The 27,346-nt window shown below is 46.3% G+C and overlaps 2 protein-coding genes across 4 annotated transcripts in view; one reads left to right on the forward strand and one right to left on the reverse strand.

Moving 5' to 3' along the window:
• HSPH1 (heat shock protein family H (Hsp110) member 1) overlaps nucleotides 1-20,304 on the reverse strand; it is a 161,714-nt gene extending 141,410 nt beyond the window's left edge. Inside the window, exons 1-2 of the mRNA XM_033950106.1 lie at nucleotides 19,873-20,304; nucleotides 12,714-12,771 (exon numbers count right to left, since the gene is read on the reverse strand). Coding sequence (XP_033805997.1) covers nucleotides 12,714-12,771; nucleotides 19,873-19,979 — 165 coding nt within the window. The 5' untranslated portion in view covers nucleotides 19,980-20,304. The remainder of the gene's footprint in view (nucleotides 1-12,713; nucleotides 12,772-19,872) is intronic.
• B3GLCT (beta 3-glucosyltransferase) overlaps nucleotides 20,304-27,346 on the forward strand; it is a 96,911-nt gene continuing 89,868 nt past the window's right edge. The window contains exon 1 of one of the 3 annotated variants that reach the window (XM_033950108.1): nucleotides 20,304-20,389. In XM_033950108.1, coding sequence (XP_033805999.1) covers nucleotides 20,353-20,389 — 37 coding nt within the window. In that variant the 5' untranslated portion in view covers nucleotides 20,304-20,352. Of the gene's footprint in view, nucleotides 20,390-26,966; nucleotides 26,986-27,346 lie in introns of those variants that run through there. The other 2 variants (XM_033950113.1, XM_033950114.1) reach the window with 2 other exon arrangements.

Genomic DNA, 27,346 nt, shown 5'->3' on the forward strand with positions numbered 1-27,346 from the left:
TTTTGAGGGCTGAATTGAGCGCTTTGAGATCCAGGTTCGATCTCCAATCCTCAGAGCCTTTTTGGCAAGATATGTATTAGCCGGAGCCAGAGTAACTCCAGAACAGACTCTATGGCTTCTATATCTAGCAATCTCTGGACTGTTGCTCTGACATTCGCTGCCTTTTCTGGGTTTCCTGCTGGGGAGTCCAGAAAAAGATCCTGAAGGAGACAATAGAACTTGAGCTTGTACTCCTCATGCAGAATGTCCAGCACCCAGCTATCTGTGATGATCTTTAGACCATTCCTCTAAAATTGCCGAGAGCCTCTCTCCAATGAATGGAAGCTCAGCCGCTGGCCCAGCATCATATTTGCTTCTTTCTGGCAGAGGTATTATTATTATTCTTTATTCTTATATACCGCCATACCCAGAGAGTTCTAGGCGGTTTACATCAATTAGCAAATGATCTGCATTGAATAGCAGGTAGAGCAGGCTCCCAATGATTGGGTCGCCTGGCCCCTCCAAATCTTAGTCTGGTATTATGAAATGGTATCTGGCTTGAGGAACCTTCTAGAATACTGGCAATATCACCTGGAGGCATGAAAATTACTGCGCCCTGTGTCTTTAGTGGACTGAGATCTGCTATCTGGAAAAAATTTCAGTTTATGGTCTTGTATACTGGCCATAAGGTCATCCAGATCTTTACCAAAAAGTAACTGCCCTGTAAAAGGCAACTTACTTAGGGTCACCTTTAAAGAAGAATCACCTGATTATTGTCTTATCCACAGCATTCTGTATGCGTAGATAACAGTAAATTGACAGCTTGCTCACAACCCTGAACAGGTTATATAGGGCATCAGCCACGCAATCCTCTCCAGCAATCAAAAATGGCAGATCATTGGCCACAATAGTGTCTAGATCGTTACACAACTTAGAGTGACAGGCTCTGGAAACAAAAGATGCCACTACAATCGCTCTCAAACCAGAAACCGTGGAGTCGAAAAGCTGTCCTGAGAACAAAATCTATTTTGCGATCTTGGGTGTCCTTCAACACCACACCACCCTCACTGGGTAGAGATGTATGCTTGGTAACCTTAGTCAACACCCACCTTTGGGGGCAACAAAAATTTGTTAAGTGCCATTAGATAGAGCTAGACGTAGCCTTGGCCACCTGCAGGGGCCTTTCCGGCATTCCTAGTATCCATAAGCATCTCTGTGATGTCTGGATGCTCTGGAAAACAGGAAGACTGCAGCTGCAAAGGCTTGAAGAGTGTCTAACTCCTGGAGGGATTCCAAGATCTTCCCTATCAGAGCTGATGGCTTGAACAGTCTGCATACAGTGGGTCCTCCCCAAGATCCGGAGTGTCCCTCAAATCTGGGTCCTGCAGTCCTATGGCTGCATCATCACACACTATAGAAGTGCCTCTCAGGGAAAATAAAGATAGGACCCTTGTTAATCAGATAGGCCTGAATAATTATATTAATAAAATCAAGGGGGAGGGGGGAATCCCTGCTGTCCCGTTTTGAACTTCACCAGAGACACACATGCGCTACCCCCTGGCTCACACTTAGACTTTTTGGACTTTCCTCGGGGTGGGGGAGTCTGGGGCCTAGTCCACCTTAGAAAACAGGGGGGGACTAAAGTAGTGGCTACCAACCCTCCTCACATGCCATGTGGCATACATGCTCAGTGAAGAGAGAACGGATGCTCCTCAGGATTGCCATCTGCCACAAATTAGGCATGAATCTGAAGTATCCTACTCCAAGTCCATCCTACCTGTTTTTGATGGAAAAACAAGGTGTTTTGAGGCAGCTAAAAGCTTTTTATTTCAAATTGGGAAATCCAAGATGGCTGCCCATAGCAGCAATTTTAGTGCCAAAAACAGCCCAGGAAAGCCACACAGTTAAAAATGGGCGATTTTAGGACTTTTGAGGTGGGGGACCTAGTACTAACCTTAAAACTCCCCAAAACATGATTTTGGAGCACCCCCCAAAAAAAACCTGATCTCTCAGGCTGTCAACCTGTTACTCACTGTGCCATGCTGTGTAATGGGAGCTGTAAGATGGTAGCTGAAACAACTTACAGCAAGATCCTCTGCCTCAACAAGCCTGGAAACTGGACTGCCCATTGCTTCTGACTGCCTCTCGACAGAATGTCCCAGCTGGAGATCAACCCCCTCCGGAGCCCACAAGCACAGAGGGAGGTACACAATTGGCCTTGAACCTGGACAAACCACCACGGAGCCACACAGCATGTGCTCAAACCCACTAAAGTACGAACCTGGGGCGAACAATGCTTCCAAGGGAACAATCCCTGAGCTCCCGAACAGTGAATGCAGGATGTCCAAGTGAGTGCCCTGCAAAACAGTCAACCCCTTGAAAGCAGACTCCCACAGTAGGAGTCTGCAGTCTCCCACAGCCAGAGCCATCTCCCAAGGGGATCCTCTGCAGCATGAAAAATAAGCCATGCAAATTAGTGGGGGAAAAAGACTGAATTTAAAGAATTAATAAACACAAGCAGAAAAGCACAGTTACTTACCGTAACAGGTGTTATCCAGGGACAGCAGGCAGATATTCTTAACGTATGGGTGACGTCACCGACGGAGCCCCGGTACGGACACTTTTTACTAGAAAGTTCTAGTTGGCCGCACCGCGCATGCGCGAGTGCCTTCCCGCCCGACGGAGGAATGCGTGGTCCCCAGTTAAGATAAGCCAGCTAAGAAGCCAACCCGGGGAGGTGGGTGGGACGTAAGAATATCTACCTGCTGTCCCTGGATAACACCTGTTACGGTAAGTAACTGTGCTTTATCCCAGGACAAGCAGGCAGCATATTCTTAACGTATGGGTGACCTCCAAGCTAACAGAGGGGGAGGAGGGATGGTTGGCCATTAGGAAAATAAATTGTGTAACACCGATTGGCCGAAGTGCCCATCCCGTCTGGAGAAGGTATCCAGACAGTAGCGAGTAGTGAATGTGTGAACTGAGGACCAAGTGGCAGCCTTGCAGATTTCCTCGATGGGCGTGGAACGGAGGAAAGCCACAGAAGCAGCCATAGCTCTGACCATGTGGGCCGTGACAGCACCTTCCAGTGAGAGACCGGCCCGAGCATAACAGAACGCAATGCAGGCAGCAATCCAGTTGGAAAGCGTCCGTTTGGAGACAGGGCGACCTAGACGGTTAGGGTCGAAGGACAAAAAGAGCTGAGGAGACGAGCGGTGAGCCCTGGTACGGTCAAGGTAGTAAGCAAGGGCACGCTTACAGTCCAGCATGTGCAATGCCTGTTCCCCAGGATGAGAATGGGGTTTAGGGAAAAAGACAGGCAACACAATGGACTGGTTAAGATGAAAATCCGAGACCACCTTGGGAAGGAATTTAGGATAGGTACTCAGAAACACCTTGTCATGGTGAAAAACAGTGAAAGGTGGGTCGGCAACCAGTGCATGCAGCTCACTAACCCTCCTGGCAGAGGTGATGGCTATGAAGAAAAGCACCTTCCACGTCAGAAATTTGAGTGAAGTAGTGGCAAGAGGCTCAAAAGGAGGTTTCATGAGGGCAGATAAAACCACATTCAGGTCCCAGACGACTGGAGGAGGCTTCAGAGGTGGTTTAACATTGAAGAGGCCTCTCATGAACCGGGAAACCAGTGGATGAGCCGTGAGAGGTTTTCAGAGGATAGGCTCATGAAACGCAGTGATGGCACTGAGGTGGACTCTGATTGAGGTAGACTTGAGGCCAGCGTCAAAAAGAGAGAGCAAATAGTCCAGTAGAGTTTCCACCGCCAACGAGGTGGGATCGTGGTGATGTAGGAGACACCAAGAGGAGAACCTGGTCCACTTCTGATGGTAACATTGGAGGGTGGCCGGTTTCCTGGAGGCATCCAAAATGCGACGGACAGGCTGAGACAGATTCTCTGGAGAGGTCAGCCCGAGAGAAACCAAGCTGTCAGGTGGAGTGAGGACAGATTGGGATGTAGTAGAGACTGATGCTGCTGCGTAAGTAGAGTAGGAAACACAGGAAGAGGAATGAGCTCCCTGGAGCTGAGCTGGAGCAGGAGGGAGAACCAGTGTTGGCGAGGCCACCGAGGGGCGATGAGAATCATGGTGGCTCTGTCCCTGCGGAGTTTGAATAGCGTCTGCAACATCAGAGGCAGTGGAGGAAAGGCATAGAGGAACCGATCCGACCAGTCGAGCAGGAATGCATCCGGGGTCAGACGATGAGGAGAGTAGAGTCATAGTAACATAGTAACATAGTAGATGACGGCAGATAAAGACCCGAATGGTCCATCCAGTCTGCCCAACCTGATTCAATTTAAATTTTTTTTTTTTTTCTTCTTAGCTATTTCTGGGCAAGAATCCAAAGCTTTACCCGGTACTATGCTTGGGTTCCAACTGCCGAAATCTCTGTTAAGACTTACTCCAGCCCATCTACACCCTCCCAGCCATTGAAGCCCTCCCCTGCCCATCCTCCACCAAACGGCCATACACAGACACAGACCGTGCAAGTCTGCCCAGTAACTGGCCTTAGTTCAATATTTAATATTATTTTCTGATTCTAAATCTTCTGTGTTCATCCCACGCTTCTTTGAACTCAGTCACAGTTTTACTCTCCACCACCTCTCTCGGGAGCGCATTCCAGGCATCCACCACCCTCTCCGTAAAATAGAATTTCCTAACATTGCCCCTGAATCTACCACCCCTCAACCTCAAATTATGTCCTCTGGTTTTACCATTTTCCTTTCTCTGGAAAAGATTTTGTTCTACGTTAATACCCTTTAAGTATTTGAACGTCTGAATCATATCTCCCCTGTCTCTCCTTTCCTCTAGGGTATACATATTCAGGGCTTCCAGTCTCTCCTCGTACGTCTTCTGGCGCAAGCCTCCTATCATTTTCGTCGCCCTCCTCTGGACCGCCTCAAGTCTTCTTACGTCTTTCGCCAGATACGGTCTCCAAAACTGAACACAATACTCCAAGTGGGGCCTCACCAATGACCTGTACAGGGGCATCAACACCTTCTTCCTTCTACTGACTAAGCCTCTCTTTATACAGCCCAGCATCCTTCTGGCTGCAGCCACTGCCTTGTCACACTGTTTTTTCGCCTTTAGATCTTCGGACACTATAACCCCAAGGTCCCTCTCCTTGTCCGTGCATATCAGCTTCTCTCCTCCCAGCATATACGGTTCCTTTCTATTATTAATCCCCAAATGCATTACTCTGCATTTCTTTGCATTGAATTTTAGTTACCAGGCATTAGACCATTCCTCTAACTTTTGCAGATCCTTTTTCATCTTTTCCACTCCCTCTTCAGTGTCTACTCTGTTACAAATCTTGGTATCATCTGCAAAAAGGCACACTTTTCCTTCTAACCCTTCAGCAATGTCACTTACATACATATTGAACAGGATTGGCCCCAGCACCGAACCCTGAGGGACTCCACTAGTCACCTTTCCTTCCTTCGAGCGACTTCCATTAATCACCACCCTCTGGCGTCTGTCCGACAGCCAGTTTCTGACCCAGTTCACCACTTTGGGTCCTAACTTCAGCCCTTCAAGTTTGTTCAAAAGCCTCCTATGAGGAACTGTATCAAAGGCTTTGCTGAAATCCAAGTAAATTACATCTAGCATATGTCCTCGATCCAGCTCTCTGGTTACCCAATCAAAAAATTCAATCAGGTTCGTTTGGCACGATTTACCTTTTGTAAAGCCATGTTGCCTCAGATCCTGTAACCCATTAGATTCAAGGAAATACACTATCCTTTCTTTCAGCAACACTTCCATTATTTTTCCAACAACTGAAGTGAGGCTCACCGGCCTGTAGTTTCCTGCTTCATCCCTGTGAACACTTTTATGAATAGGGACCACATCCGCTCTCTTCCAATCCCCAGGAATCACTCCCGTCTCCAGAGATTTGTTGAACAAGTCTTTAATAGGACTCGCCAGAACCTCTCTGAGCTCCCTTAGTATCCTGGGATGGATCCCGTCTGGTCCCATCACTTTGTCCACCTTCAGTTTTTCAAGTTGCTCATAAACACCCTCCTCCGTGAACGGCGCAGAATCTACTCCATTTTCTCGTGTAACTTTGCCAGACAATCTCGGTCCTTCTCCAGGATCTTCTTCTGTGAACACAGAACAGAAGTATTTGTTTAGCACATTTGCTTTCTCCTTATCACTCTCCACATATTTGTTCCCAGCATCTTTTAGCCTAGCAATTCCATTTTTTATCTTCCCAGTCTGGAGCAGAACTGGGACAGCTGATGGTTGTGAGGAGCTGCAAAGAGATCCACCTGAGGAGTGCCCCAGAGAGTAAAGATGGAATGGAGTGTGGGAGGATCCAAGGTCCACTCGTGAGGTTGAAGGATGCGGCTGAGATTGTCGGCCAGGGAGTTCTGTTCACCCTGGATATAGACGGCCTTGAGGAAGAGACTGCGGGCCGTGGCCCAGGTCCAGATGCGGATGGCCTCCTGACAAAGGAGGGGAGATCCGGTGCCGCCTTGTTTGTTTATGTAGTACATGGCGACTTGGTTGTCTGTGCACAGGAGAAGAACCTGAGGGTAGAGAAGGTGCTGGAAGGCCTTGAGAGCATAGAACATGACTCTAAGTTCCAGGAAATTGATGTGATGTAGACGCTCCTGAGGGGTCCAGAGACCCTGGGTGCAAAGATCTCCCAGGTGAGCTCCCCACGCATAGGGGGAGGCATCCGTGGTTATGATCATGGAGTGAGGGGGCAGATGAAAGAGTAGACCCCTGGAAAGATTTGAGCAGTTCAACCACCATTGAAGAGATTGCTGAAGAGATGATGTCATAGAGATGGGATGAGAAAGAGGATCTGTGGTCTGTGACCATTGGTTGGCCAGAGTCCATTGAGGTGTCCTGAGGTGGAGGCGTGCCAGAGGAAGCACATGGACCGTCGAGGCCATGTGGTCCAGGAGGATCATCATTTGCCGAGCAGGAACAGAGCGACAAAGGAGCACCTGATGGCAGAGATGGAGCAGGGTCCGTTGGCGGTCTGAGGGGAGAAACGCCCTCATCAGAGTGGTGTCGAGGACGGCTCCAATGAACTGAAGTCGCTGTGTGGGAAGCAGATGCGACTTGGGGTAGTTGATCTCGAACCCCAGGAGATGGAGGAAAGAGATGGTGTGTTGAGTGGCTTGTAGCACAAGCTGAGACATATGAGCTTTCACCAACCAATCGTCCAAGTATGGGAACACCTGGAGGTTGTGAGACCTGAGGAAGGCCGCCACCACAATAAGGCACTTGGTGAACACCCTGGGTGATGATGCGAGGCCAAAGTGTAGCACTTTGTACTGATAGTGGCGGTGCTGTACCTGAAATCGGAGGTAGCGACGTGAAGTCAAATGGATTGGAATGTGAATGTAGGCCTCTTTGAGGTCTAGGGAACATAGCCAGTCGTGATGAGAGAGAAGAGGGTAAAGCGTGGCAAGGGAGAGCATCCTGAACTTTTCCTTGACCAGACACTTGTTGAGGTTCCGGAGATCGAGGATGGGACGGAAGTCTCCTGTCTTCTTGGGAACCAGGAAGTAGCGGGAGTAGAATCCCTGACCCCTTTGGTCTGGGGCACCTCTTCGATGGCATTGAGAAGGAGGGATTGGACCTCCCTCAGGAGGAGGGGGGATTGAGAGGAGTGAGAAACAGACTCTATGGGAGGATTGTCTGGTGGAAGAGTCTGGAAGTTGAGAGAGTAGCCGTGGCGAATGATGTTGAGAACCCACAGGTCTGATGTGATGACCTCCCAACGGTTGAGGAAGAGTTGAAGACGTCCTCCTATCGGCTGAGGCAGAGGCAAGGATGGTGGGAGACTGGCTATGCCCTGGAGAAAAGAGTCAAAAGGGCTGAGACGGTTTTGACTGCGGGAGAGGCTTGGCAGGTTGGCGAGACTGTGAACGTGCCTGAGTGTGGTGCTGCTGACGAGGCCGGCGAGGTTGTTGTTGTTGAGGCGGGTTGAGAGGTCTGGCCGAGAACCTGCGTTGGTAGGAAGACTGCTGTTTGTAGGGACAAGCAGGTGGAGTCTTCTTTTTAGGTTTGATTAGGGTATCCTACCTGGTCTCGTGTGCCGAGAGTTTCTGGGTAGTTGAGTCCAGGGACTCCCCAAAGAGTTCATCACCAAGACAAGGTGCGTTAGCCAGGCGGTCTTGGTGATTAATATCGAGGTCAGAAACTCTCAGCCAGGCCAAGCGCCTCATGGCAACAGCCATGGCAGATGCTCGAGAGGTCAGCTCAAAAGAGTCATAAATGGACCGCACCATAAATTTCCGGAGTTGGAGCAAACTGGAAATTTGTTGTTGAAAAATCGGGACCTTACGCTCAGGGATGTACTTTTGTAAGGAGGAAAGTTGCACCAAATGCTTCATATAAAAGGAGAAGTGGAAGGTGTAATTATTAGCCCTGTTGGCAAGCATGGAATTTTGATAAAGGCGCTTGCCAAATTTATCCATCGTTCTGCCCTCTCTGCCAGGAGGGGTGGAGGCATAAACACTGGAGCCCTGGGTTTTCTTTAAGGTGGACTCCACTAGAAGGGATTCATGGGGTAGTTGAGGTTTGTCGAACCCCGGGATAGGAATGACCCTGTAAAAAATATCCAGTTTTCGAGGGGCACCCGGTACCGCGAGAGGGTTTTCCCAATTTTTGTAAAAAGTTTTCCGTAAGATGTCGTGGACGGGTAACTTTAAAAATTCTTTGGGGGGTTGTTCGAAGTCCAGGGCGTCAAGGAAAGCCTGGGACTTCTTAGAGTCGGACTCCAAAGGGATAGACAGAGCCGCCGAAATTTCACAAATTCACAAATTTCTTTTGTGAATGAGGACTGTTCAGGTTTGGAACTGGTATCGACCATCGAGGGTTCCTCGTCCGTTGATGAAGCCTCATCATCGGTACCGGGTGGGGATTCTTCCCATAAGTCTGGGTCCCTGATATCAGTGTGCGCACGCCGAGATGTCTGGGTGGGAAGTTCAGTGTGGCGGGTCTTAGAAAGAGACTTGCCAGAGCGCATTGAGGCGGTACCAGGAGAGGAAGACCGGTGCTGATCCCGGTCCCGGGAAGAGCGGTGCCGTTCTCGGTCCCGGGAAGAGCGGTGCCCTTCCTGGTCCCGAGGAGGATCGGCCTCAGATCGGGTTGGTACCACAGGATGAGAACGGAGTGGTTCAGCCGAGAGGATTGGCATAGAAGTGTTGAGCGGCACCGAGGGGGTGGACACCGGTGGGATGGTGCGAGGCTCGGGCCGGTCCGGTACCGAAAGAAGTGGTGCCAAGAGAGTCGGTAACAGGTGCTGGAGTTGGTGCTGCAGCTGTTCCTGTAATTTGTCTTGGAGTATGGCCGCGATGCGGTCATCCAGGGGTGGCACCGGTACCGCTTTTTTCTTTTTCGGTTCCATAGGTGCTGCTCCACGCCCCGGCGATGAGGAGGCCGATGACGAGGCACTCACCGAGATCGGGGCGGAGCGTTTGCGGGGTCGGCGTGAGGTTGGGAGGACCGGCGTTGCCACTGTGGCCGGTGGACGCTCAAGGGAGGTGGAAGGCTTCTTAGCCGGCTTACCTGGTGCCAGCGACCCCGAGGAAGGATCGGGCGTCGTCGAAATAGTCTGTGCCACCTTTTGCGGTACCGTCGACGTCGCAGCAGGTTCCATAGCAGATCCGGTACCGAAAAGGATGTTCTGCTGGATCTGCCGATTTTTTAATGTGCGTTTCTTAAGAGTGGCACAGCGGGTGCAGGTGTCAGCCCGATGCTCTGGACCCAAACACTGTAGGCACCAATTGTGTGGGTCAGTGAGAGAGATCGGGCGTGCACACCGCTGGCACTTCTTAAAGCCCGGTTGAGGGGGCATGAAGGGAAACACGGCCTCCGCAAAATCAAAACCGGAGGCCTGTATGGTGACAACACGCCCCGCTTGGGCCGGATTCAAAAAAATAGAGAAATAGAGAGATTTTTTTTTTTTTTTTTAATCGAAGAAAAAAGAGAACCGAAGAGGGAAAAGGAGAAAAAACAAGAAAATAACGCGAGCGGGAAGGCAAAAAGGATGTTTTCAACGGCCGTTGAAACCACATGCGTCTTCTTCGCTCCGCAGAAACGAAGAAACTGGGGACCACGCACTCCTCTGTCAGGCGGGAAGGCACTCGCGCATGCGCGGTGCGGCCAACTAGAACTTTCTAGTAAAAAGTGTCCGTACCGGGGCTCCGTCGGTGAAGTCACCCATACGTTAAGAATATGCTGCCTGCTTGTCCTGGGATAAAGACAAGCTCCTACCGTCTCACTTGTAGGAAGACATCTGAGGTATTGGACAGCAGTTCAGGAGGTAAGAGGAGGAGCAAAAGTATGCAAATGAAACTTCCTACAGGAGGAGTTTTCATGAGAAGGGATTGAATAGAGTTCAGGAATAGAGTGAGGTTGTACAAGAAATAAAATCTAAGTGTTAAATCATCGGGAAAAAAGTGAAAACAGGGGGTGGGTAGTGCATAATCCCATTGTGCATGATGCCTATTTAAATCATGTCATAAGTTATGTGAGAAGCCAAATTTGGCATGGAAAGTGAGCAGACATGCAATGACCCAATACAGTTAGAAAAAGTAGATACTTAAATGTATGCCAATTTGAAAATAGTTTAATCAAACATCTGAGATGAATGTTCTAAAATCAAACAAAACAAAATCAAAACATGAAAATAAATACATAAATAAAACCAAATCAAAACATGAAAATAAATACATAAATAAAACCATCTACAGTAAATGATAGCCAGGTACAATTGCACAAGTCAAAATTATAAAAATATTTTGGTTAGGATAACACTGTAATTTAATTAAATGGGTTGTAATGACAGTAAAGAGGGCAGTGATCTGAAGAAGTTCAAATGTGACTGCTTAATGAATATCCTGTGGAGTATATCATACCATTTTAACTTAGTACACAATGGTAATTATTGTGTTTGAATAATTACCATTGTACAGTTGCAATAACCCTGAATTCTGTAACCTTTTCACATAAAGGATGGGGTTCAGACTGTTCTATTAGAGCAAACAATTTGTAATACAATTCATTAAAGCTATTTTTGTTTCTGGTGACTTGTCATTTTCCCCAGAGACAGTCACAAATTACGCCCACTGCTGCTCAAGCACAAGATAACAAGTCCACTGTTGATATAGTAACATAGTAACATAGTAGATGACGGCAGATAAAGACCCGAATGGTCCATCCAGTCTGCCCAACCTGATTCAATTTAAATTTTTTTTTTTTTTTTAATTTTTCTTCTTAGCTATTTCTGGGCAAGAATCCAAAGCTTTACCCGGTACTGTGCTTGGGTTCCAACTGCCAAAATCTCTGTTAAGACTTACTCCAGCCCATCTACACCCTCCCAGCCATTGAAGCCCTCCCCTGCCCATCCTCCACCAAACGGCCATACACAGACACAGACCGTGCAAGTCTGCCCAGTAACTGGCCTAGTTCAATATTTAATATTATTTTCTGATTCTAAATCTCTGTGTTCATCCCACGCTTCTTTGAACTTAGTCACAGTTTTACTCTCCACCACCTCTCTCGGGAGCGCATTCCAGGCATCCACTACCCTCTCCGTAAAGTAGAATTTCCTAACATTGCCCCTGAATCTACCACCCCTCAACCTCAAATTATGTCCTCTGGTTTTACCTCCTCCCCGAGCAGCGAGAGCGACCGGCGAGGGTAGCCTGCCACTTGGGCCCCATTGTGGTCATAATCTCAATGAATTGAGCCTCCATAATCGACCGCAACGAAGCCGACAAGGAGGGAGCCACACCCGAAGTGGGACCTCCTGAACGGTCTTCGCGGTCCCGAGTGGTCGAGTGCTTTGGCTTAGAAGCTTTCGGCACTTTGATAACCACCGGGGGAATGGTCTGAGGAGGTACCTGATCTGAGGAGACCGAAGAAGGCACCGGAGCAGGAGGCCGGCTTCAGAAGACCCGATGTAGCAGGAGCAGTGGAAGGCTTCGCAGGTGTAGGCGAAGTGCTGGTCGAAGCTGAAGTCGAAGGTTCCTTAGCAGTTTCCATCTTGAACATCGACTCCCACAAAAAACAGCGACGTTTAAAAGCACGTGCTGTGAGAGAGGAACAAGGCCGGCACGATTTCGGAATATGTTCTAGACCAACACACTGCAGGCAGCGTCAATGCGGGTCCGTCAACGAAATCGCGCGCTGGCACTTGCTGCACTTTTTAAAACCGGTAATTGGCCGGGACATAAACCGAAAAAGCTCCGCCGCTAGATCGAAGGAGCGGGGCCTGAGCCACACGGCCGACCCGGTCGAATTTCCGGAAGAAATTTTTTTTTTTTTAAATAAGAAACCGATTGAATAAAACACACGATAAAGAGTAAAATAACCCAAAACTGCGGTGATTAGAAGGCAAGAACACGGGTTCACTTAGCGCAGAATTGAAGCAAAACTTCTCAGCTCCGCGGAAAGAAAAGAACTGAGGAGACACGCCCGGGCCATCGGGCGGGAAGGCACTCGCGCAAGCACGGTGCGGGCATCTCGAAACTTCTGAAGTTTCTTCAAGCAAGTATGCTTGTGAGACATCCGCATTGGGGCTCTGTCGGATGACAACACCCACTAGTGAGAATACCTGCCTGCCTGTCCTGGGATAACGTGCATTAAGTGCACAATAATGTGCACACTAAAATGGCTAAATCCAGTCTAAATGAAACAAGCCCGGTTAGTTTTGAACAATGGGGCCTCAGTGACAAATTAACACACTTAACCTACCTGATTTTTAGCTGCTATTCCAATAGTTCTGTTTTTTGATCCAAATGACACAACAGCTCTAGAAAAACAAAAAAAATCAATTATAGATGCAGATAGAAGTATAGCAAATATCACAAAAAAAAGTTATGTATTCTAGTAAGTTCTTTTCCAGTAGATAGGCGAGACATTCTAGACCACTGTTTCTCAACTCGGTCCTGGAGAACCCCCTTGCCAGTCAGGTTTTCAGGATATCCACAATGAATATGCATAAATTTGATTTGCATACACTGCCTCCATTATATGCAAATTTATTTCATGCATATTCACTGTGGCTATCATGAAAACCTGACTGGCAAGGGGGTACTCCAGGACCAAGTTGAGAAATACTGTTCTAGACAGATGTGTAATATCTCCATAGCCACATGCAGCTGCAGAAGGAATTCACTCCAGATTTTTCTTGTTGCCTCTGCTTTACTTCTCTGGGCTCCTTAGCTCCACCTGCAGTTAGTACCCAAGCACTGAGAGCCACCCAATACACATGAAGTAGAGGCACCTGTAGCAACAGGTTTAGAAACAAACTGTTCTGTGCAAGAGGTAAATCAAACAGTAATGTCAACCGCCAACAAAGGCACTTAGAACTACTCCCATATAAAACAGAAACATATATACAAAATTCTTCCCAGTCCCCAATGTCTAACAGGCATCCAAGAATCAGCTTGGAAAAGAGTGAGCCTTGTCAGTCTGGTAGGGTGGGGGACTCTCTTCAATATAATGTTTTGTAAGTAAGCGTAATTTCCTTCTGATACTGTATGTAACACTTAGGCTCCTTTTACAAAGCCCTGCTAGGGCCTTAACGCGCGGAATACCGTGCGCTAAATTGCCACACTAGCTAGTCGCTACCACCTCCTTTTGAGCAGGCGGTAGACTTCTGGCTAGTGAATGCTATAGCGCGTGCTAATCCGGTGCGTGCAATAAAATCGCTAGTGCGGCTTTGTAAAAGGACCCCTTAATCTTTGTCTATTATGTAAACTTTACATTTTTACTGCTTAGGCACCACTGTTAGCTTTGCCTACCTGCTCTCAACTGCCTCCATCCCTTAATACAACAGGTTATTTAAAAAGAAAGTGCACAATTAAGAATGATGCACGAGCAGAAAAATTATTATACCCCTCTTCTCATACTCACTGCCTCTTTACAACACTAATACTCTACCTTCGTGCGTGTCCTTCTGCTCTCTAGACTAGTCCACAACCAAGCTTCCCCTCCCCCTGTTATTTATTTATTTATTTGGTCATTTATTTAGCCCGTCCTCCCAAAGGAGCCCAGAACTGACTCCCTTACTTCTCTTCCTGCTGATATTAACCATCCCCAATCTTTCCCTTCTTCCTAGGCCACTGAGCACCTTAACTTTTAAACCCACTACCTCTCCTTTCCTCTTATCCTCTACCCTCTTTTCCACTCTAAAGATCCTATACTTTCTCCCTCTCATTCAGTCATCCCCTCTCTCCCTGCGTGCACCTCACCCATGTCGCAGCTGCAGGTGCCCTCTCACCTTCCCTTCCTCCTCCTTCTCTTGCTTTCTGCTGGGGACATCAACCCCCAACCCTGGTCCTTCCAACAAACTCCCACCCTAGTCTTATGGTCCACCTTATTCCTACGAGCCAACCCGTAATAACACCAACCTTATTTCTATTCCTTTCCTCCCCCCTCCTCCCTGCCCTTCTCGTGTGCCTTATGGAATGCCCGCTCCATTCCCAACAAGCTTGCCTACATACATTACCTATTTATCTCTCAATCTCTCCACTCTCGATTTCTCCACTTGCCTGCACTAACAGACCTGGATTTGCCCTGATGACTGTACCTCAGCTGCTGCCCTGTGTCATGGAGGCTACCTTTTCTCCCACATGCCTTGCCTGGTTGGTGAAGGAGGCAACATGGGTATACTACTCTCACCCTCTTGCAGATTTCAACCCCTTTTCCCACCATCTCAATATCTTCCTCCTTTGAAGTCCATTCTATCCGCCTTTTTGCTCAACTACCTCTCCAAGTAGCAGTCATCTACCAACACCCCCCCCACCACACCGATAGTCCCACTCTTCCTTCCTGACTGACTCTGAGCTCTCCTCCTTCCTCAAGCCCTCATCCCCTTCTCTCATCCTCAGTGACATCAATATCCATGTCAATGACCCCTCCAACTCTTTTGCCTCTAAGTTCCTTGCCCTAACCAGAAAGGACACTGCCTAGACCAGGGATCTCAAAGTCCCTCCTTGAGGGCATTCCAGTTGGGTTTTCAGGATTTCCCCAATGAATATGCACTGAAAGCAGTGCATGCACATAGATCTCATGCATATTCATTGGGGAAATCCTGAAAACCTGACTGGATTGCAGCCCTCAAGGAGGGACTTTGAGATCCCTGGCATAGACCTACTAATTCTATCCTCCAACTGTTCAATCACTAAATTCTGCAATACCACCCCTCCCCTCTTTGACCATCACCTGTTAACATTCACTAAGGAGCCCAGTGAAGTATACAGCAGAGGCAAAAGAAAAAATCCAGAGTGCCCGCGGCTATGGGGATATTATTACCCATCTGTCCAGAATGTCTCACCCATTGCACTGGAATACACTTTAGCAATAGCATATCTAAATTTTTTATTAAAATAGTTTTAGCTGTAGTGCTGCACTGCATACACAATACAGTTTTACAGAACAATTGCAAATCACATCTACCACAACTTTGATGTCTATCTACACTCAGCTACACCACGTTTTCATTTTAACATAACACTTCACAACATATTTCAGTCAAATGTTTTAGGTTTTTTTTAATTAATCATTTCATAAACCATTCAAATATATGTTGAATTTTGTAATGGTTCCATTAGCCTTTCCTGCTTAGCAATATCATCATTTACAGGAGGAGCCTTAGGCTCCTCCCTGGTACATCCCAGGATGCACCATGAAGGGGAAGGCCTGCAATTTTGAAGAGGCTGGAGGAAGTAGACATCCTTCCTGCTGGCCTTCATCATAGAGGTAAGGGAGAGAGCAGGGGGTTGTCAAGTGGCTTGGACCCTGGCAGAGGGAGGAAGTATGCATCCCTTCTGCCAGGAGTGTTGGGGGGACTGTTGGGCTGGGGGGAAGTGCTTAGACCCTGTCAGCGGGAGGGAGTGGGCATCCCTCCTGTCGCAATTGTCCAAGGGGCTATCAGGGTGCTGTCGAGGGGGAGGAGGGGGCTTGGACCCTAGCAGCAGGAGGGAGTGGGCATCCCTCCTAAGGTCCTTTGATTCAGGGGACTTTTTATTGGGGGGGGGGTTTGTCAGCTGGCAAGCCTTACTTTCCTGTCAGTGCCTGAGCCAATCAGCACTGACAGGAAAGTAAAGCTACAACAGCTCAGTCCCTGCCAGAAAATTTTGTGCTGAAATACTTTCAGGGATATGAAATTTATAGACTCAAAGCCAGAAAAAGCTATCAATATACACCGGTGTATATAGAAAATTTTGTGCGGCACAACAAGGTTAGGGAATCTCCAAGAGTGCTCCTTTAAATATTAATGACCTCATTGTCCTACATTTACATAGCAAACAGTGTTCCCGCTAAGCTGCGTTGGCCTGCGCTCGCGCACAAAATATTACATCGCAGCGCAAAGTTTCTCTTCACAGCGCACACACGCGTCGGTAAGGTAAGGGGACGCATTGGGGGGATTGCACTTCCCCACAATTGCCATGCTTCGGTTCCTCTTCTTCCTTCCTTCCTCCCCCCCCCCCCCCCGCGGGACCCTGCGGCACCATCAACTCTTACTCCCTCTAATGTCGGCCCTGCAGCTCCAGACTTCCTCGCACCTTCTCCCCTCCCCCTTTGGATCGCTATTATTTTAAATGTTATAGCCGCGGAGCTGTATCCATCAGTGGAGATGTCTAACCTCGGCCTGCCCCGGAACTCTTACTGCAACAGTGACTTCCTGTTCCTGCCTAGACGGGCGGCTGCTGCAGTAAGAGTTCCGGGGCAGGCCGAGGTTAGACATCTCCACTGATGGATACAGCTCCGCGGCTATAACATTTAAAATAATAGCGATCCAAAGGGGGAGGGGAGAAGGTGCGAGGAAGTCTGGAGCTGCAGGGCCGACATTAGAGGGAGTAAGAGTTGATGGTGCCGCAGGGTCCCGCGGGGGGGGGGGAGGAAGGAAGGAAGAAGAGGAACCGAAGCATGGCAATTGTGGGGAAGTGCAGAGCTGCAGGGAAGAGTGTTGCGGTACCCAGCTGGAGGGAGAAGGAAGATGAGGGAGGGAATTAAAGGAGATGCCAGGGCTTGGAGCGTAGGAGGAAGGTATGCCAGTCTAAGGGAAAAGGAAGGGGGAGATGTGAGAGCATGGAGGGGGAGCGAAAGATGGAAGAAAAGGAAAGGAGAGAGATGCCAGAGAATCAGGGAAGGGGAGATACCAGACTATGAGGAGAGGTGTGGGAGAGGGAAGGCGAGGAGAGAGATGCCAGACCAATGGGGTGAAAGGAGAGATGGAAGGGGGAGGCATACAGTTTCTGGAAGGGGCATAGAAGGAGAGAAGATGCCATATAGGGGAAGAGAGACGGCAGACAGTGGATGGAAGGAAGAGAGTTACAAGAAGATGAGGAAAGGAGAAACCACAGAAGACAAAGGTAGAAAAAAATTTCTATTTATTTATTGCTTTAGGAGACATGTGTCACTGTTTCTGTGAAGCATTGTATGCAGAGTCCAGCTTCTTGCTGGTTCAATTTAACCTTTGTCTATGTATTTTTATTTTATCCCCCCTTTTACAAAACTGTGAAGCGTTTTTAGCACCAGCCTTGGTGGTAGCAGCTCTGATGCTCAGAATTTTATGAGCATCAGAGCTGTTACCTCCGTAGCTAAAATCCACACTACAGTTTTGTAAAAGAGGGAGGGGTTAGTTTGTGATTACATATTCCTTACTAGGCGAAGGTGTTTTCTGTGTTCTGTGTGTTCGAAAGACATGGTTTTCTGTTAGGATTGACGGTGTAGGATTGATCTGTGCTGGTCTGGCTTGTTTAGTTTTACAATGGGTGTATTGATGTACTGCTCACTGCAATATGTAAGATGCTGCCTTTTCCTAGGTACTCATGTGTGACGTGTGGTTTGTTACTAAAAATCATGTTTTTCTTACAGATGGGGGGGGGTGCCAAAAAATGATGGGCCCCGGATGTTACATATGCTAGGTACGCCACTGTATGTAAAGATACCAGAAAGCTGGCGTAGCAAAAACTTCTAAGTTTTGAGTATTTAACCCTCCCACAATCTCACGGGCACTCGTTTCAAGTTTATTGAGATTTTGATTTAAACGCAATATCAAATATTTTCAATGCGTATAACAAAAATAAATTTGGGGAAATAAATAAAACCATTTGAACCAGTGTTCCCGCTAAGCTGCGCTGGCGTGCGCTGGCGCACAAAATATTACATCGCAGCGCACACGTTTCTCGTCACAGCGCACGATCGGAAGAGGCGTACGGCAGATGGCAGGGCGGCGAGAGGAGAATCGGGCGAGTTGGCTCATAACTTGCTGGCGCCCGATATTTTTGGCTCACGGTGAAAAAAGTTTGCTCACAACACCCGCCCGCTTAGAGGGAACACTGATAGCAAAGTCAGAGACTTCTAGAAAGCTTGAAAAGGTCATTCTGATAATCAACCAGTAAAATACTGGCACGCTAAACTGGCAACCATCGTTAACAGCATAGAAAGTTTTAAGAATCCTCCTATTAGTGTTTACCTAAAGCGCAAAAAGCCTGACCTCCTGAACTACATTTATTTAGCTTACAACACTTTCTCCAATATTGCCTTCAGGGGGTGTTCAATCTGATACAAGTGCCTGACTCACTCTCCCCTCTCCTACCCATTTTTTTTTTTTTTTTTTTCATTTGGGCAATTAGATGGGATGCCCAGAGAACCAAACTACTATTAATTATTTCTATAGCACTACCAGAGGTATGCAGCGCTGTACAGAGAGTCACAAAGAGGACAGCCCCTGCTTGAAATAGCTTACAATCTAAACAAATAAGACAGACAAACATGATATCATAATAAGAGATATATCTCCATTTTGTTTCCCAAAGAAGCATCCTTTGTATATTTTCCCTTCTTCAATTTCTGATGACATTATTATTTCTCTGTGTTAGCTATTTTAGGTAACCTTTATAATCCATTAATAAGCTATTCCTAAGGGACACAACGGATGAACCGTTTCAGAATTGCCAGATATGGTACCTATAGCATATTTGCTTATGGGGGAATATCTTTTCTTTCTAGCTTGCACACACATTAATAAAAATTGATGCGTCCAAGGAGCCATTTGCCGCTCCTTTGAAAACGGCGTCCAGATCAGCAGCGCTACCTGCTGATAACTAGTGCTACAATCCCTAGGAGGGCGCACTGCAGCCTAGGAGGGCCCCGGAGTGCAGTACTCTTGGAGATTCCAAAGCCTTCCCCATGACATCATCGCGCCAGCAACAAATTCAGTTGACTTGTGACGCCACGACCCTGAATAGCGGGTCTCATCCTTTGAACCTACCAGGTATCAGAAAACTGACAAAATTCGCCAGGCCAACCTATTAACACTACTTCGAATAAAAAAATCACTATGACTATTTTAAGAACAAGTGTACTTAAACTACTTCGAATAAAAAAATCACTATGACTATTTTAAGAACAAGTGTACTTAAGAATCATAGTTTAATAACAAGAAAGCCACAATCATTACTCTGGATAACCATATTACGCTTTTTCAAAGAAAAAAAATCTGTTAGCAACTACTTCCTCCTCCAGTTTAAAAAAAATCGGGGTATTCAGACGAAAGTTCTCTACCTACCAACAACCGTCTTTCCCAGTTTGTGGGCTTAAATTACTTGTTAAAAGTATGCGGATCAGGGATTCTCTTAATGCCGCACCCGTACCTAGATTTCTACATTGTTAATGAATGGGCTGTAGCTCAAATGCCGGCTCTGAATTCGAGCCGCTCATTTTTCAAGAATTTCTGAGGAAAGCTGAGACAATGAGAAGAGCGCCGTCTAATGCCACACAAAACCTTTTTTTTTTTTTTTTTTGCCAGCCATAGAAAGACATACTGCAGGAGTGAGCGAGCCCTCCCCCCATCTCCAGCCGGTATACAGCAGAACAGTCACCCAATCCCGCTACTCACGGTGTACATCGATCGCTGAATTCGTTGGCAATCGTCTCAATACCGCCGGCTCTAGCGATCGCAATGTGGCAATTCTGAAAACCCAGATCAAATCCAACAACTGACATGATGCCAGTTACCAAGTAGATGCAAGGTAGAAATTAAAAAAAAAAAAAAAAGCAAAATCGGATCTTAGCGCAGCTGAATTAACGGCACGATTCTAAGCTACTTTAATTCTATACAGTATGCCTGGTTTCACTTTTTTTTTTCCTAGTAAGCGCAGAGCTCAGCTTTTCCACCCTTTCTCCAAACCGTGTCTGTCATATAAGGAGGCGGGGCCCTGCTCTCCGCTTCATAGATTGCTGGACGAGAATTTTCCAGAAACTACACTTCTCTCAGCGCTTTGCTTTTTGCAGGCTCCACGTGCAGCTTCCGCTTCCGCATTCTCGAGACTTCTCGAAAGATTCCAGCCACTTGCAGCTCGGCTTTTCAACGTGACGCATGCAATTGCCAAGGCTACGGAGACGCCGGTTCTGCGGTAGGCGATAACCACTTGTGTGACGTACTAGGAAGAGTACAGGCAGTCTCCCAGGTTAAGAACGAGTTACGTTTTTAAAAGCTGTTCTTAAGTCGAATTTGTACATAACTCAGACCCTGTAGATTTTAAGATTTTGCTGCTTACCTCTGCTCCCAGCTTACAAAAAGGCCAACTATCCCTATCAGGGTTTCCTCTAAGCTACAGCATACACAGCCACACATTGTTCTTAATGTGGCCATGCATCATTAGTCTATGTGCCACTGGAAATACTGCGTTCTTAAGTATGAGTTGTGTGGGGTGTCTGTAACTCGGGGACTGCCTGTACCAAAAGGTCACTTAGTGAGGCAAAAAGACAGCTTTTTTTAATCTTCAATGTGACAGATTAAGGAAGGATCAACAAGCAATGTGAAAGATGTTATAAAGTAGTGAGAATATTCCAATTATGTTACTCTTTGAATGTAAAGGTTTTTTTTCAAATATTTATTGAAATTTTAAATTGTTACAATACAAAAGATTCATAAACATGAACATAAAAAGAACAAGAAATGTATAAATAAGTATGCATGTAATAAGGCAGTGTTTCTCAACCTTTTCAAGCCAAGTACCCCCTAAGCCAGTCGTCTCAAACTCACGGCCCGCCAGATACTATTTTGAGGCCCTCGGTATGTTTATCATAATCACAAAAGTAAAATTAAACAGTTTCTTGATCATATGTCTCTTTAGCTATAAATTACAATATTATTATTAAGACTTAGCTGAAAGGTTTACCTCATGCAAAATTGTCATTTATATAATAATAAAATGCTAAGCACGCATGCGCACTCTTACCGCGTGTTCTCTGATCTGTAGTTCAGTGGTCGGCAGGAGTGCGCATGCGCGAAACCAGGACTCCTCTTCATGAGCCCCAGACACGCTGACTGCTTTCGGTCCCGCGGGTCTCTCAAGCAGCGGCGGTGGCAGGGATGGCGGAAACATTAAGGCGGCTGTCAGTTTCAGGCGTTTGCGGCGGCTGTCGGCGCCTGCAGGCCACGGTGGCTGTGGCGGAGGACAGATGTGAACGGAAGTAAGGGGTGCTGCTGGACAAGGGAAGAGGTGCTGATGGACGGGGGGGGGAAGAAAAAGGAAGGGAGGCCTACTGCTGGACAGGGGGAGCAGGAAACAGGTGCTGCTGGACAGGGGAAGAGGTGCTGATGGACAAGGGGGAGGTGAAATAAAGGGAAAAGGGCTGCTGCTGGATAAGGGGAGCAGTGAAGGGGTGGTGGTGGACATAGGGGAGATAAAAGAAAGGGAGAATGGACAGGGGGAGCAGGCAAGGGGTGGTGGTGGACAGCCAAGGAAAAAGAAAGACAGAAAGAAAGAAAGACAGAAATACAGAAAGCGGCTAAGGAGAGAGAGAGAAAGAAATAAAGGCAGACACACACACATATATTCTAGCACCCATTAATGTGCTATAAGACTAGGGCTATAAGACTAGTTTCTTTAATAAGACATTAACTATTTTTTCTGAGGCCCTCCAAGTATCTACAAATCCAAAATGTGGCCCTGCAAAGAGTTTGAGTTTGAGACCACTGCCCTAAGCCTAACAAACACAAACCGAGTACCCCTGGCCAAACTTCGCTCCAAACCCACCCAAACTCTACCCCAGACCTGCCCAAACTCCGCCCCTGACTCCACCCCATAATAATACAGTAATTCTAATTGTAATGCAATTTCTTCCATCCATTTTTCATATACACACAATATAATCTTATTAATACATGAGTTACAGGTACAATATATAGGGGATTAAAATAAAAACACCAATAAAAATGCAAGTAATTATAAGTGTTTTAAAACAAATGGCTTAACTAATGTGAGACGGGTCAAACTTAACTGATGTGAAATGAAAGGTAAGTGAGGAAGAAATACAATTGATATAGAAAAAAGTACCAAAAAGAGCGGCAGGCAGCAGAAGCAGCAGCGGGGACTTAAGAGCACAGCTCCGCCCCTCCCCCGATCCAGCAGGGGCTAACGGTTAAGCACAAGGAGATGCTGGGGCCGTACCGAAACCAGCGGCAGACAGCAGAATCAGCAGCAGGGACTTAATGAGCACAGCTCCGCTCCTCCCCCGATCCAGCAGGGGATAACGGTGAGCACAAGGAGACGCCGGAGCCACACCGAAACCAGCGGCAGGCAGCAGAAGCAGTGGCAGAGACTTAAGAGCACAGCTCCACCCCTCCCCCGATCCAGCAGGGTTCTATACCATACTAGATATCGAATCTGAGAATGGTGGCAGTTGACCATTTAATGCAGCTGATGCACTGAGATGATAGTGGCGGTTGTCTGGCTGTTGCAGAGGTCATCTGATCCAAATGACATGCCTGCATTTTAATATTGCATTGACTCTGATCTAAATGACTAGCCTGTATTTTGGCACTCATTATTACTTCCTGGGAAACCTCATGGCTGAAATATTGTGTGTTGGCTTGGCTGCATACGTCAGGGCTTAAGGAGCATACCAGCTTTCTCTCCTTGGCATATCGTCTTTATGAACTTCTAACATCAGATCCTATTGTCTGATTGGAATTTATTTTATTTTATTTTATTTATTTTATTTTTATTTATTGTTTTCTCAGGTACTTTAGCTAGATTGTGAGCCTTCGGGACAGCTAGGGAAATCCAAAGTACCATTTTTATTTATTTTATTTTAATGTATCTTTAATCTATCTTCATTGTAAACCGCTTTGAACCTCAAGGTATAGTGGTATATAAGAAATAAAATAAAAATAAATAACAATTAAGGAAAGTACAAAAGGTACGGGGGTGCTGAAAATTGTTTATTTTGGAAGTTGAAGGATGGAAAAAAGTATTGAATTTAAGTTTTGAATGCGTCTTTAAATAAATGACTCTTGAGAAGGCCTTTAAAGTGATCTAGGTTTTTTTCTTCTCTCATGAAGGTGGGAAGAGAGTTCCAAAGCTGAGGAGCAACTACTGAGAACATGTCTTGGCTTTTGGTACCAATTATTTGCAATGAGGGAATAGTTAGTAATCTGCAGTCTGTAGATCTAAGAATACGGGAAGGCTCGTAAGGAATGAGATATTTTTCGATGAATTGAGAGGTTTTAGTTTGTAGTGTTTTGAATGTTATTAATGAAATTTTGTAAGAAATCCTATGTTTTATTGGCAATCAGTGTAAGAGAGGAATCACTTGATCAAATTTTTTAGATTTCATAATGAGCTAAATGGCAGCGTTTTGAATTATTTGTAGGCATCTGATTCCGGTAAGTAAACTAGTGCAATAGTCTAATTTCGCGATGACTAAAAAGTAGACCAGAATGTTCAAAGACTTGGGCTCTAAAAATTTTGAAATTGAGCAAATCATCCAGAGCTTGAAAAAAACAGGACTTAACCACGTTACCTATTTCTTTATCTGCCATCATCTACTATGTTACTATGTTATCCTTTTTCTGTATTTGTGATTTATAAAATGACAGTTGTACAGAATATTGTTTATTTTTATACTTTAATAAAATTGTTTCAATATAAAATCATAACTCTTCAAGGCTTGTGCGGATGGGATCAGAGTTCGCGGGGGCGGGGACAGAGTTGAGTTCACAGGGATGAGGCTGAGACACATTTTTTCCCCACGTCATTCTCTAGTCTAAGCTTTCATTTGACTAACATACTGCCTCTAGTGGCACTTACCTCTTATCAAAACTTATCTGTGAGAGAATAAAAAATCTAACTGGTAATTTCTGAATTCATGATTTAGTGAAATGTTCTATGCCTTCTAGCTGTCAGATGTTCTATGTAAATTTGATATAATAATAACCATAATAACGGTGACTCTTAGTTACAGAGAACAACAGTACTATAGTACTTGGACACAAAGAGACAAAACATTTGAACATTGTAAAATGTTGCTTAGCAATGACACTTTAATCTAGTGAGGAAGCTGGCTGTGAAAAAAGCCCAGCTGTGAGAGAAGTTTAAACCTTTGGCTGAGGAAACTAAGGGCTCCTTTTTTCAAGCAGCGGTAAAGTGTTTTACCGCAGGCTGGAGAGCTAAATGCTTCGATGCTCATTCAATTCCTATGAGCGTTGGAGCATTTACCTCGCCAGCCCGCAGTAAAATACTCTACTGCTGTTTGATAAAAGGAGCTCTAAGGCAGATGGATTTTAGTAGAAGCTTACTAGATGCAGAAATAATCTTTCTAGCTTCATTCTCCAAATAGTGCAAGATTAATCATTGATTTTAATATTTTATTCCAATTGTGACCTAAGTCTCTTTTTGGGATGTTTCCTGCTTTTCACACCAATTCTTTATCTATCTATCCATCTGTAAATGGCTTACTTAAGGATTTATTTGTGGCCTTTTATGTGTGGCTCCTCTTCTTTGGAATACTTTGCCATTAACATACCGTACAGAACCTTCATGTCCAAAATACAAAATGACACATCTTTTTGATCAGGCTTTTCAATAGTTGTGGATGTCTTAGGGGCCCATAATAAAAAAACATAGGGCTCCTTTTATCAAGCCGCGCTAGCGGGTTTAATGCGCACGACTTTTCATCACGCACTAACCCCCGCGCTGGCCAAAAACTACTGCCTTCTCAAGAGGAGGCAGTAGCGGCTAGCGCGGCCAGCGGTTTAATGTGCGCTATTACACGTGGCTTGATAAAAGGAGCCCATAGACGTCCAAAAAGCATCCTAAATCAGCACTTGGATGTCCTAATCGCTAGGATGTCCAAGCGCTAATAATCAAAACTGTCTTTCTGTATGTCTAGCAAGGTGTTCCAGCCTCTGTACGTTCAGAGCACGAGATGAGCGTGGTGGAGGCGTGTTATGAGCGAGCTTTAGGCAGTCTCAAGGGCGGGTTAGACATGGACATGTTGCAACGATAATCAAACATTTTGCAAGATATCCTGGACAGAACTTATACATTTGGAACTAGACCTGTTTTAGAAGCGTCTAAGTGCCATAAAGGTGCCCAAACTGACCAGATAACCACTGCATGCATCAAGGTAAGACACCCCCACACTCGCCTAGTGCTCACAGACCTCCTCACACCTACAAAGATCAGAATACAAACATATATACCTGTCTCCATAACATCAGCACCTGGTAGTAGAGCTGCACACAGATGTCTTAAGTAGCCTGGTGGGTGGGCTAGTGCAGTTTTTCTCAACACGTGGTATGTGTATCCTTAGGGGTACATGAGCTGTTTATTGGGGGTAGACAGCACTGGCTGCCACTGAGGATATTGCCTGCCCACCCACCCCCCTACACCGAAGCCGCTCCCAGGGATCCATCCTTCCTGCCCACCCCTCTCCACCAAAGCCGACCCAGGCTTCCCTCCAATGTCAAAGCTAATGTCAAAGGAAAGATTTCTGGGTCAGCGTGGGATCCCAGTTACCTCCTTCCTGCCTTCAACAGCACTTGTTGGAAGGATGCGCCAGTAGCTCTTTCACTTTGCATGTAGCTGACCCAGAAACCTTCTCTCCGATGTCAGAGCTGACGTTAGAGGGAAGGCTTGTGGGTTAGCCATATGCAGCATGTGAATCACTGCCCGCGCGTCCCTGCAACAAGTGCCACTAAAGGCAGAAGGAGCAGCCCAGCTGGACGACCCTGAAGGAAGCGAGTGCAGCTTGAGCAAGTAAGGGAGAGAGGGGAGATGATTTGGGGACAAAGGCTGGAAGGTAGGGAGGGGTGCACAAACTTGGGACACAGAAGGAAGAGGGGGGAATGAACATGGGACACCCTCCACCCCCTCCATATACCACCAGCAGGAGGGATGCCCAATCCCTCCTGCTGACACCCCCAACCCCCAAAAGTTCACCCCACCCCCACCAGGTAGGGACAGTTGGCCCTTTTGTCAGCTAAGAGCAGAAATAAGCAATAAGAATCTTAAAATCTAAAAGTTCTGAGTTAAATACAAATCCGACTTAAGAACAGCTTTAAAAACGTAACTTGTTCTTAACCCGGGGTCTGCCTGTATACAAATATGAAAACCCTACCATAAGAGATCTTACTTGCCTGTCCCATGCCTTCTTGAATTCAGACACAATCCTGTCTCCAATCTCACCCCGTTTCCCTCTCCCAGCCTTCTCCAAATATGGGGGAATTGACCACCTCACCTCTTCAAAGCTTGAGTAAAGAGTTGTTTGAAAATAGCACTTTGAATGTTCCTTGCATCTATCCTTCCATGTAAAGATGTTAAGCTCCTTGCATCTATCTGTGTGTCAGCCAAGAGTTCTTTTACCCAAACTGTGGCAGCCATTTTGAAAGCAGAGCCAGAATGGGCAGGAGTAATTGGAGATCACTTCTACAACTACATTTCTAGATCACCAGGAAGGCCTAAGAATGTAAGAAGAGCAACTGCTGTTTGATTGAGGTGGAGGGGTGAGAGAGAGAGAGGGAAGGAAGGAGACAAAGACAAAGCACACATTTTTGACTCCCTCCCAAAAAAACATATGGTCATTTTTAACCATGTTTATTTTTTTTTTGGGGGGGGGGCTCACGATAACCTATAAGGGAGTTCTGGTGAGATGTTTATCTGGCATCCTTTTTATGAAGTTCACAACAGTGCCCTGTAAGGTGAAAATATTGCCAAAACAGGTCAGAAAAAGGATTTTGGGAATTTTGGTCGGTCTCTAATTTAAAAGTGTCATTATTTCTCTTGTCTATGGTATATTCAAGTCTCTTTAAGTCTTCTGGTGTAGAGACTCCACCATTCTATGCTATTATTGTCCTCTTTGGGACACTTGCGTTTTATTGTTATTCATGCTTTCCTGTTTAACTTACTTTTACTATGGTCAGTTAAAAAGCTGAATGCTAGACTGCAAAACACCGCTCAGTGGGATGGCTGCGGGCAGTCCTGAATACAACAGATGCATTTTCTTCTTGGGAAACCTTATGTTTTCACTATTTACATCACTGCATTATGGTAATGCGTGCAGTTGAATAAAAATTCTGCACA

Source organism: Geotrypetes seraphini, chromosome 6, assembly GCF_902459505.1.
Source record: "Geotrypetes seraphini chromosome 6, aGeoSer1.1, whole genome shotgun sequence".
Lineage (NCBI taxonomy): Eukaryota > Metazoa > Chordata > Amphibia > Gymnophiona > Dermophiidae > Geotrypetes > Geotrypetes seraphini.